The following is a 12546-nucleotide window of genomic DNA, read 5'->3' as shown; positions in this document are numbered from 1 at the left end:
AAAGAAAAAGATATGCTCAGCTAATTCTATGTTTATATACGGGAACTGCAGTATCGATTCATATATTCAATCCTTTTTTCTTATCAACATTGAAAAAGTCGCACTAAGTTTACCTCTAGTTGCTCATTGAGATGGACGTTTTCTTGGGTGAGCTGTTTGTTGAGTAATTCTAGCTTCTCCAAATTCTCGATCTGTGGTTTAACGGATAGCATCTCTTCCTGCAGCACTTGATATTCAACTCTATATTCGTTCAATTGTTTAACCATTTCAGTGTCCGGGTAGAATACCCGTTTCATTACACGTTCGAGCACCCCTTTGTCGACAGCTGGTACGCGGAGCTGGAACAGTAGAAATGCTCTTTTATTTCGTAGTACAGTTTATTTACCGTTTATTAAATGTTAGAGACTGTTGAAAAAACTGCCTCGCATCCATCCAATCATTTATGCAATGACGAAAGCGATGTTGCGGATATCTTACTTTCAGATACTCCATGATTTCTTCAAAACTGTCACAGCAAAGAAGTTGATCTTGATGATCTTCCAACAGCGCAACAGCTACACGGAAGATGACTTCGGAACTTTCAAGAAACAGTAGATCTGTAGACGGATAGTTCAAATTATAGACTCCGATAATTGTGTAATCAATCGCACTACGTTGCTCATGATGAAAGATTATCGAGGCTGAAAAATTAAAGAACGGATAGAAAAATACTCACCGAATACTCTAGTAACAAAACCCAATGGAAATTGGCTAGCAAATAAAGTCAATAACCACGGTGCTGCGTAAAGAGTGGGAGAGACTTCGTGCTTGTCAAAATGATTGTATATAGCTGGAAGTCTGTCGTGTAATAACCGTGAAAGTTGATACAAGTGTAATTGTAGCGCAGCCATGTCAGGTAGGTATAACTTTCGGAGACCTCTTCGGAACATCAGGTGACGCAGCAAAAAGAAGGCTTGATCTTCGGCCATCTGTTTCGGTAATGAAAATGCACAAATGTTTCATTAAGCAAAAAGTGTACAGAATTTGATGAACAACGAACGCTATAAATTAATTAATTAGGGTAAGACAATTACATGCAACAGAAGAACTCCGGCAACGAAGCTGAGCCCTTGGCAGTATCCAACCTCGGGATCAAGAAGAGAATAGGCCTTAAGCAGGTTGAAAAGAGCCAATTGCCCAGGTCCTAAGGCGCAGCTGAAGTAAGGATGATTAGGAAATGTACGTCCCAAATCGATTAGAATCGCATGTTGCTGGGATGTGAGCTGCTTAAGTAAAACTTCATAGGGTACATTGTAGCTTGGGAATTCACGCGTCTCAATTGGCGGTTGTTTTAAACAAAATTGCTCGGCTAAAAACTGCCAAACCTCGCCACGCTTGCCACGTGGTACACCTAGAAATAGAAGGATAGTAATAACTTTGTAACAAATGGTGAATCCTCAATAATGGTATAGTATATTAGTAAGAGCGAGTGTTTTTTCTTGCTCTTTACTGGTACTGATTTTAAATAAAAAATTTCTTACCCTGTTTGATGGCTTGGAGCAGCATTTGATTATCGCATTTTGTAGATATCCTCGACTCTTTGCTTACTAGTAAATCCCAAACTTCAACGAGTTCTCGAGCGCAGCTGCTCAATTCGTCATATTCTAGTTTAATTCTTTTTACCGTTGCCTCCTCCTGTCGTTCTGTAAAATGGGATTCAGAGACGAAAGTTATTACAAAATTGATATTTTATTGAAACAATTTAGTAGAAAATGAGTGACAATTACCTTTCAGCTTCGTATTCTCTCTCTCCATTCTGATGAGTATCAATTGTTGATTGATTGCCTTTTTCCAGAGACCCCGTAGCTCCTCCCTAGTTTTCCGCATTGGAACGGGTTGATTATTTTTTCCACTCACACCAGAACACGTAACATTATCCTTGATATCCTGATCTTTGCCTGGTGTTACCACACGATTTAATATCGCCTGTCTCCACGATCCACTTGATTGCAGACGATTGCTTCCCTCAGACTCGGTAGGAGACATTTTCGGAGAATTGCCTACCTTTAAAAAACTGTATAACAGAAAAAATTTGGAGTATTTAATGGGATATTGAGTAGCATGACAAAAGTTCTCAGTGGAATTATGTAGAGAGAAAAAAATAAATGAATAACAAGTAAAGATATACTTACATGTCCATCATGGGACTTTTTGGCCCAGTATTAACGCTAAGCTGCTGTTCAGGAGACACTCTCAATGATCTGGGTCTGTTTGAATCGGGACAGTTGTCCAGTCCAGATCCCACAGAAGAGACGGGACTCTGACTTTCTTCCTTTTGATTTGCAGGCGAATTAAATTGTAGCATTGAATCCCTCATGTTAGGATTAAATCCAAAGTCATCGCGCGAACCTTTCCGCTTCATGAGGTGATCAAAACTATTCGTCAATGACCTCTTAGCTTTCATAAATATCGTACTCCCAACACCGACACTGAGGTATTGGTTTAAAAATTCACTCCTAAAAGACAGCAATTATCGAAATAAATATATAAATATACTAATCAATTGCAGAGTAACGAATCATCAAGGCCAACTAAATTATTTACCTATTTTCAGCTGTGTCGTGAACGTGTCTCGCCTGCTTCGCTTCGCAATGCGCGCGTAACAACATCATTAAAAACTGATTCTGTTCTCTGAGACTAGAACCATTTCCGGAACCACCTAAAGTACCGTTGCAGGCCTCGGCTCCCTTGTATTTTGTAACAATAATCTCTTGTTCGTCCTCAGGCAACATACCAAGCCGTGAAACGATGATACTTTGAGTTCTCTTGTCATTTTGACCTGAAGCAGAGACATTGGGTTCAGGTCAAATGAATACGCTGATAGGTTTCTAACACAATGTTAAAATTCACTCACCGTCAATGTCTTGGCATAATTTATCGTACCAAACCATGGGGCAGTGATCACAGGAAAATACTGGATGTCTTTCTTTTCTCGAGGCATCACACGTAGCAACAAACGCCTGGGTGATGGCTGAAAAATAAAGTGAAATATTATGGATGTAGTAAGGCAGTTTTTGTGCTTGCAGTATTCATTGTATCATGAATTTTCAAATCAACCAGATCAATATCCTCATCTTCTAACTAACATACCTCCAACTAAATCATCAGCAACAGCTTCGGATTGACATTTGAAAACATAGCCAATGTAACACTCTATGCCAGCCTCTCTGCAAATAAAACCGAAGTGCTCTGGGTTTTTGACACCCTGAAAGGTAAACAAAGTTCAATTAATAAATTACAACTCTGCACTGTTTTTTTTTTCTTCCATTCATTAAGACTTGTAACAGAGATTTGAAATTTTTCAATGCCGTCACATACTAGGCTTCATCTGTATTAAACAGGCAGAATTGGTTCTGATGTGATAAAGTATGCATGAAAATTAAAATCGTTCTCGAGCAGAATTTTTCAAGTTTCATAAAAATCAATTAACTTAGTAGTAGTAGGTAAAGAAGTTGGCCCAGTTCACGTGGAATTTAGGGTAATGAGGTAACATCGGACAAATACGTAACGTCAGGTCTGAACATAATGAAGTATATAATTACCTGCACGCAACTGGCGACGTCTTTGAGCTGCTTGTGGAGCAGGACTTGTTTTCTGTCAGGACTGATCAATCTTAAGTCATACCGACCTACCTGTAGAGCAGGAAGCCGTTTTTTCATTGATTAATACTCATATTTCGATTTGTGGGTACGAATCACGCGAATCCTCCGAATCAAAGGTTTGGAAAAGAGAAAAAAACCGTTTACAAAATTTCAAGCAATGTTATTCGCACCAAGTATAATCAGGAAAAATGAAACAACATTCCAAATTCGCTGAAAACATTTAACAAACTTTGCGCGATGCAAATGTAAATGTTGATGAGCATCTATTGCATCGTACTTAAACAACAAATTTATTTTCAACTACTCCGAACATAACTGTAAAAAATATAACTTTGAACGTTCAAATTATAAAACCTGTTCTCAAATTGTTGACATCTTAATTATTTTCCTATTCTACTACATAGCAGGGATGTCGTTTCATTAGTTTTCACTATCGTCAGCGCAAATAACGTAGCTGATCGTTTTTGAAGCATTTATTTTATTTTTTTCTAACTTTTGATTCAGATCAAGTAGAAAAAAAAACTTATCACATTATTCTACGAACCTGGAAAAGCATGGTGCGATTGTACTCGTCGCCTCCTTTTGCGGCAGAGTCTCTTCTAGCGGTTAAAACGCTGCCCGTGGAGGCAGCCCTGTTCCTCATCATCTCCGGTGACGGCAAGTTGACGTTTTTATTTTTCTTTACCCCCGAAGTATTTTCCGCTCCGTCATTTTCGGACGAGTTGTTGTTCGTCGGTGACAACGCTTCGACGGATCCACCCAACGTTTTTGCAACATCCAACGAATTCGTTGGCGACAACACGCTACTCGACGATATATTTTCTATGCTGCCTAATTCGCTGGCACTTGAATCCTGGCAAAATAAGTTCCCGGGGTAAGGTCATCACGAGTATGAAATCGGAATGTGAATACGCGCATGGTACATATTTTTCAGTGTAAAAATGGAATTCACAAGCGCAGTGTAAAATTTACCTGACTATCTCTTCTGACGTTCAATGTAGGTAAGAATTTCACGCTGGCCTGTCTCTGCAGTCTTTGGCACTCGGTGAGTAGATTATTCGACGAAGATTTCGACTTCTCAAGTTCGTAAGCACGAAATCTTATCAGAGCATCGTCGATGAAGGAGTCCGGTACTTTTTTGTGAGAAACTTTAATTTTCCCGATGTAGAGAACCTGACGGAAGAATACATTATTCGCTTCGATCAGCGTAAAACCTCGTGCGGTTTCGACAATAATGGACATTGTAGCGTTGAAGGTGAGAAAAGAAAAATAGCACGCTCCAAATTACCTCAAAAAAATGTGAGGAACTTGGTGATATGTCAGCACCTAGTGACGTCAAGGCTGCGGCGCTGCTATACGACCTTTGAGGGGTTGGTTCTCGGTCCTTTTCGAGCCGAGAGGACGACGACTGTTCCTTCATGGCGCTGAACAACTCTTTGACCTGGAATCAAGAAAAATTCATGATTTTTTATTCAATCGAAACGCGTTGGAAAATATGTAACAGTCCTATCAGCTCGTCAGACATTAAAGCAAAGTAAAGAAGAATAATGAGGAGAGCGTTTAATTATTCTTCTTGTTACATCTAATTTATATTCCACTAAGGTTCTACTTATGTCGGCGAGATGATTATTGTCATTTCTTCCGAGCCTCCGTTCGTGTCGGGAATTTCATGTTCGCCGTAACAATTTCGAATGGCAAGAGTCAGGCGAACCGGTATTATAACGTTATACGTACAAAATCACAGCCTATGCGCACTATTTTAATAAACTAAACTGTCGTGGGAAATTCATTATTTTTCACCCTACTTTCGAGTCCAATAGAGGAATATAGAGATTTCAGATGCATGCAGGTTCCTTATTATCGGCTTGCACGACCGTCTGCGTGTATTCATGCAGCATATATGGATCCGCCTAATCCGCGGAATAGCTATACCAATGTCTGGTCTAACTAGAGTTTTGTATAAGAAACTGCGTTGATTGAAACTTGTTACTCATTAAATTTCGTTGGTTTGCTTTACGGAGAGTATTATTGTTCGGATCTGGGGTTCAAGAATAAGTGGGGGAAATGGTCAAAAAAGTACAGGTGCGAGGGTTGTGATTTGGCAAGTGGAAAGGGAAGTACGGTTACTTCCCAGCTGTTCGAAAATGGCAGGTAAGATAACAGATATTTGGGGTCCTAGTATAAGTGGGGGAAATTAAGGAACTTGGAATTTGCCTTTTGTAACGAAAAAGGCCCGGTTCTGTGAAGGATTTAGGAATCGTACTGTTTGTAAGGGTAAATTTGTAAACGAAGTAATTAGGACATGGGTTAATATAACGCGCATAGCGCTTGCCATATTTAAATAATGATTCCTTAACATGTATAGCTGCAGGTAAGGTACACTACAGTACCTCCAATTTCGAATGCTACCCGCGATATTTCTTCTTCCTTATCGTCTTCTCAAAAGAGCTCGACCGGTCTGCGTCTCCCTCTTAAAATCAGTGTCCTAGATGTGTTTTTATTCATTTGTATTCGCTCCGAGGTCGATATTCCAATCACGCTATTCGTGACGTAACAACCGCTCGGCGTGCAGCAAGCCGTGTGATGTCTGTAATGTTCACAAAGCGTTCGCGCTGAGCAAAGCAGAAAAAACCAAACAACAATGGTTAAACTGACGTTAGTGGATCTTCGAATTGACCTTGACCAACAATCTTTAGCAACGTTCGCGTACTCCTTAATTTCACATTTTTGCCTCAAGGGGGGTCAATTGGCGGAAGCGTGACCCACGATAAACGACCAACAACGCCGATGATGTAGTACCGTTGTTTATATCAACACGCGATGTGCAACATGCGTGCAATTCGTACACGCGTAACGTATCACTGATCGTTTGACTACATATATAACGCGACTGATTACCGAAGAAGCCGGAAGATTTGACCTCCCAATAACTGACAATAAAAGAAATCCAAGGATTTCGCGTGATCTTTAATAATCTCACTACCAGTATCATCCGATCTCGAATTGAGGATGGAGCTTCTTTTACACCAATAACGGTTTCCCTGCCGAAATTACCGAGTTACGAATAATGCATTGCGGTACAAGTGCATCGCACTTAAAATGCTATAATATTCATCCACTTTTTAACCAGCTAGGGTCCGTTGCTTCTGTCTGTTCAAGCTCTATGCATTATACGACACGGACATTACAAGGCATCGGCATCATTTATACGCCCCCTGATCAACTGCACCCTCGGGATAGGAACAAACAATGCGTGCCGCATGAACATGTGGTTGAGAAGGATGATATCAGGTTTGTGTTGTTGGTAATACCTGCATGCTTTATTTATACACTAGCTGCGGGTGACGCTTTACTGGATAAAGTTCGAGCTTCGTGTAGGAGATAACAAATGCGAAAGCTTATCAGAAAAATGGTTCAGTTGCCGTGGATAGTTTCCAAGTTGAGGAGTCAAGGTGGATAAAATTAAACCAGCCGAAGAAACTTATAGAAGCCTTAATTTACGAAACAAAAAGGTAATTCGCTTGTTACACTTCTGTGAAACTCCATATCATTATCGATCGTCGATTAGCGATCAACTGTAAATGATTTAGAATAAACATGAATTTTTTCCGTAAAGAATCACTGCGTTTTCCGTCAACTTTTATGGTAATCGGGAGATCGATGACAATCAAGTGACTGAACTTGTAATTTCGTTATTTGTTTAAGTTGAAACTCGTTACACCGATTTCTCTGGAACTCTAGGGTCGTTGACCTAGAAACTGTAATTATATGGTTCCCCACAAACGGTGGCACATCATGACGTTATTTATCAATTCTTAAATGTCTTCTAATGTTCTAATTCACGACACGGATATAGAAAAGAATAATGCGCAAGCCTCATTAACGATCGAAAAAAATTGATGAACGATGAATGTGAAAAAAAAAATTTGACAGTAAAAAATAAAAAGGAGACGAAGCTGCTCGCGTGTACGATAAGGCGAACGACGACATCGGCGTCGATCGATAATAAATTCCGTAAAGAGACTGTACGGCGACAGGTAAGGCGATCTGACAAAAGGTGTGACAGGCTGAGAGGCAAGAAAAGAGGCCGCCGAGAGACAAGTGCGTCTGTACACACAACACACGCGCCATATACGACATCCTGTTATCATAGAACATTAAATTGTATCGCAAACAGGCGGAATATAATAGCCGTGATATACATATATATGTATTATACCTATAGGTCATGTACACACGTAACGAAGTAGATGATAAAACGCACTCGACGATGAAAAACACACGCAAACGAAGCCGCACCTAAATATAGATTCAGCCAAGCTTTGATATAGATATAGATACAGGTATAATATAATACCTGTTCGTTTTACGACCTGCGGTATTTCAGATTATTTTTCCATTATCATAAGTGAACGATGCAATCGCAGTCAACACGTGTCACACTTTTTCATCGATTGTTCTCTCACCTTATTTACAAGTAGAAATTCATTTACAACTTCCTAAAATATTTTCGAAATATTCGTTCGACCAAGAAGAACGTTATTTTTGTTTCATCGTAAACAGAAAAATGAAAATAATAAACATTTCAGTTTGTACAATCGGTAATATAGATAGTGAATATGATGTCCAAGATATTGGCAAAAAACTATTTTTTTCATCCGTCCTGCATATAATATGTATCATTTAAAAAATCCGTGTACCGTATATTTTTAAAAAACTGAGATTAATATACATGTTTACATCCCGAATGATATAATTTTAAAGCATTCACCGCTGTATTCCGTTTCACTGTGGAAAAACCCGACCCATCGTTTTCAGCGTTATAAGCGACTAAGCGTTTTTCTTTTCTGTATTCCGCTGAGCTATAAATCATTAAATTCAATACTGAACGTGTTTTGCTGAATGAAATTTTTACCATTAATATATCCTTTATCCGTTTACGCTTAGGAACTAAAATTATTTACCTATGAGGTGAAACCAAAAAAAAAAAAAAAACTACCAAAATAGTCAGTCGCCGATAATTTCGGTGCGATAATACGATAATTAATTTCAAAATTCGATGTGACTCTCCAAACTACGAATATTTTACTTGAGTAAATTGATCACGTTGCGTTCAGTTTAGGTGAAGGAAAGTTGAGAAAATAAAACGCAAAGGAATTGAGGAATGCTGTTCGCAGCTGAGGAATTATATACTGTTATGCGGGATATAATGTTACATACATCACAGAACGAGTTTATCCTCTGCGGGATCGTAAGCATGAGGTAAAACATTGACTAACAACTATTACTGTAGAAATTCGGACCAAGTTGCTTTAAACCATTGATTCCAGTTGATTTCAATGCGTTCAATCAGCGGAAAAATATATCGCTTGTTAATTAATTAAACGAAAGAAATGAAGGAAATTATTATATCAATTAGAATAAATTGCCTTTTATCTCAGAAAATCTTGACATATGTAAAGTTCGAAAATAAAAACACAAGCTTAATTCGATTGAACGATGAGTTAAAAATCACCCAGTCAAAGTTTATGGGTAATATAATTTATAGTTTTAATTTCTTCCTTGAAAATCGGGATTACTAACATAAAAACAGTCTCAAAAATAAAGAGAAAAAGAAAATTTGCACACAATAAATTTATTTACTCATCGTTTAAAAAATATTCTTCAAAGTCTACGTTTCGCTGCTCGTATATGTAAACTATATGCAAAAATATATCGTTTATATACAAGGCGACCTTGGCGATACGGTAACGATCTAGTTTATTTATAATTTACTTATGTTTCTACGTAAAATACAAATAAATTTTTTCAACGTTAGAATGTAGCTTTGTGAAAACAGAAAACATGATGCTGAAAGAATGAAGAGTTAAAAAAAAAGACCAAGAGCAAAACAGTTTAACGATAGACGCAAATCGTCAAGAGACACGAGTTAGGAATATTTGTATTTCATGTTTATTGCGTAAAGGTTATATAAATCCATCTCTATGATTTTCAGGATCAACTTTTCGACCTCACGTTGAATTTTCAAGTGCAAAATGGAGCGGAAATTGTTTACCTAATACACATACAACTGGGGAATTTGCCCAGAAGATATTCCCACGTTGTAGCGGGCTATAAAGTACTTAAAATTAAAAATCCTGGAAAACAAACCATTAATTGAGCACCAACTGATCACCAATTTTTGAGATGAAAAAGATCTCGCGTGTCACATTACGAATGTGATATTATGAAAATCGTTATTCCTCTGGACAATTCAGGTCCAGAATAAGTGAAAAAAAAAAAAAAAAGAAACCGGACAAGTGCAAGTTAGGTTCTGTATGGAAATAATTTTTTTTTTATGTGATATAACAACTAATTTCCTATTTTTGGACTTTTTCCTTTACTAGTGCTGTGAGACCTTGCTTCTCTCCAAATTTCATGATTCTAGGTCAACGGTAAGTAAGTAGCCTACAGGTTTTCACGATTAAGTTTACGAGTATCAAAATATGTGATATAAATGGCCGTATCTTTTGTCTGCGCTGATGTAGAAGCTTGAATTTTTACACCCTCAAGGACCTTAGCAGATCTCAGTATCTGATATTAATTTCAACTTGATACCTCTATCCGTTCCTGAGAAAAAGGGTCTTGACAGACGGACAAAAAAGTGATCCTATAAGGGTTCCGTTTTTTCTTCTTGAGGTACGGAACCCTAAAAATAATTAGAATCAACGCGGTGATGAGTTTGTTGGTCAATAGTTTAATTTGAAAAGAAGGACAAAGATTTAATTTGATTGAAAAAAAATATTTAGCACCGACCAGTGGAATGAAACTTCAGCCATATTGTATATTAAGTAAGATTGTTAGTTTGTAGTAGCGTTCAATATTTTATTGCAACAACCTTTGAGTGTTTGAATATTAAATATGCCATTAAGACTGAAAATTATACTGAGATAAGCTAATAAAACATGCTGTAGCAAAAAGTTTGCATCATTCCTCTGGCACTACGATTTCATCAAAGTACGAATCCCAAAAAATAGAAAAACGAGTTTGTCCAAGTGGTATTTATCCTTTATTAATTTATATTAAAGGTCATCCATACTTTCAGAAGTAAAAGTGATTAGTTTTTTAACGTTTTATTTATTTATTTATTTTTTTTTTTTTTTTTTGTACCCTGAAGAATAAACATTATACCTCGGGAGAAACATTCAAATATGAATCGCCGTATTAAAACAAGGCAATGACCTCTGCGACGACTGTCTTTCTCGTACTTGTACAGCTTGTTATTGGACTTCCCATCTATTTCTGTGGTGGAGCGCACAGTTTTTTAGGTCGAGCTTCACGTTTTCCTAAGATCATCGCAATGAGAGTGAGAGAGCTGAGCTGGGCCGCTGATGACCCGGGACTAATTTTCTTTACCAAGAAGAAACGAAAGCGGAGGAAAGGAAAATAAGCACGAAAAAACAAAAAAAATTCTCGGAAAGTAACGTCGGAAATAAACGCCGCTTTGTTATTCTTAAACAAACCCAGCAGCCTGCGCTTTGTACGCAATTAAGCCTAATTGCAAATCAACTTTTTTAACCGTAATTAACGACCGGCTTCCAGAATGAAACTAATGAAAACTTCGGTTTCTTCTTCACGCGCAATACTTAGATTTGATTGTGAACTCAGGGCTTAGAGACGTCGGTTAAAAATGAAAAAAATGACAATTAAACGCAGTGTAAAATTACTATTAAAGTGGTGATGAGTTAAGTGCCGATGATTAAATCTGACGAAACAGACGTTGAAATACGAGTAGATCGAAAAAATCAGCACTGCATGTGCTAAATGTACCCACATCGGTGGAGAGAAAAATTTATCGTGCGCTTCAGCAATAATTATCGTATTTATTATATCGCTACAGCATAATACGCAAGGTTTGTATGCCGTCGAATCAAGTATTTGTATTTATTAAGTACTTCGAACAATGATTGCTGCCAATTTTTTCTGGGTCTTGGTATACGCGACTGTTACGAAGCTTCACGGTAGATACTGAAAAACAAATCAATTAGTATTAACGGGATCTATCGATCATCAAGCGTGCAGAGAAGTACGTACCGTGCACGTGATCAGATTTTTTGCCCTTGAAATTATACGTGACTCGCAAAATGAACGCGAATGTAGATGAAAAAGAAAACATATTGTGACACATGATCGTAACTTGTACGGTACATCGTAATTGGATCTTTTGCGTGTGAAAATTTTATACGCCTACAAAGCTTGAAAAATAAATAAACAACAGGCTGGTATTTTTTCTTATCTTAGAGTAAATAAAAATTTATGCAAATGTAACAAATTTAAAGTTACAGCGATACGAAGTTACCCAGTGCTAATTGTAAGATATACAACGGCTTGAAAAATCCGTAATTATTTTTTTTTTTTACGAAAAATAAAACATATAAATTGATTATTTTAGCCTTCTCTGCTTTACGCACGTAAAAAAATTGTAATTTCTTTTACTCATTGACACGATTATTTGACAAAGAGAAGGAAAAACGCTGATTTCCTCAGGAGGTATACTCGAATATCATTTGGTTAATTTTTATCTTCTCCTTAAATTGCAAAAAGAAAGAATAATATTGAATGTAAGTGGTGTGCAGAATCAGGCGTATAAGGTACGTGACAGTGTTCAGCCAAATGTACAAACGCTGTTGCAGCGTTACCGTGAGTTGAAATGACAAATAAACAAAGTCGATTTCGCAATAGAACGTGTTTGGAACATGGCGAGTGGCGGCCATGGACGGAAATATCTTTTTGAGGCCCCACCGATGGGAGAGATCGGAATAAGACTGACCGAGAGCCGCGTGCGTTGAAATCGAAACAACGAAACAGCGACGAGAAATTAAAACGTTACGAGCACGATGCCTGTGTGTAACGTATTTTTCTACAC

General features: G+C 37.7%; 1 protein-coding gene across 4 annotated transcripts in view; it reads right to left on the bottom strand.

Moving 5' to 3' along the window:
• LOC107222820 (TBC1 domain family member 1) overlaps positions 1 to 12546 on the bottom strand; it is a 37715-nt gene that overhangs the window by 1655 nt on the left and 23514 nt on the right. For all 4 annotated transcript variants that reach the window (XM_046738662.1, XM_015662334.2, XM_046738663.1 and 1 more), the window contains 14 exons: positions 4930 to 5082; positions 4614 to 4814; positions 4186 to 4494; positions 3582 to 3671; positions 3130 to 3244; positions 2894 to 3010; positions 2584 to 2818; positions 2172 to 2495; positions 1767 to 2053; positions 1521 to 1682; positions 1074 to 1390; positions 716 to 968; positions 478 to 596; positions 114 to 338 (listed from right to left, as the gene is read on the bottom strand). In XM_046738662.1, coding sequence (XP_046594618.1) covers positions 114 to 338; positions 478 to 596; positions 716 to 968; positions 1074 to 1390; positions 1521 to 1682; positions 1767 to 2053; positions 2172 to 2495; positions 2584 to 2818; positions 2894 to 3010; positions 3130 to 3244; positions 3582 to 3671; positions 4186 to 4494; positions 4614 to 4814; positions 4930 to 5082 — 2907 coding nt within the window. The remainder of the gene's footprint in view (positions 1 to 113; positions 339 to 477; positions 597 to 715; positions 969 to 1073; positions 1391 to 1520; positions 1683 to 1766; positions 2054 to 2171; positions 2496 to 2583; positions 2819 to 2893; positions 3011 to 3129; positions 3245 to 3581; positions 3672 to 4185; positions 4495 to 4613; positions 4815 to 4929; positions 5083 to 12546) is intronic.

The sequence above is a fragment of the Neodiprion lecontei genome, chromosome 4 (assembly GCF_021901455.1).
Source record: "Neodiprion lecontei isolate iyNeoLeco1 chromosome 4, iyNeoLeco1.1, whole genome shotgun sequence".
In the NCBI taxonomy this organism is placed as follows: domain Eukaryota; kingdom Metazoa; phylum Arthropoda; class Insecta; order Hymenoptera; family Diprionidae; genus Neodiprion; species Neodiprion lecontei.
This window is presented reverse-complemented; position numbering and strand designations above follow the sequence as displayed.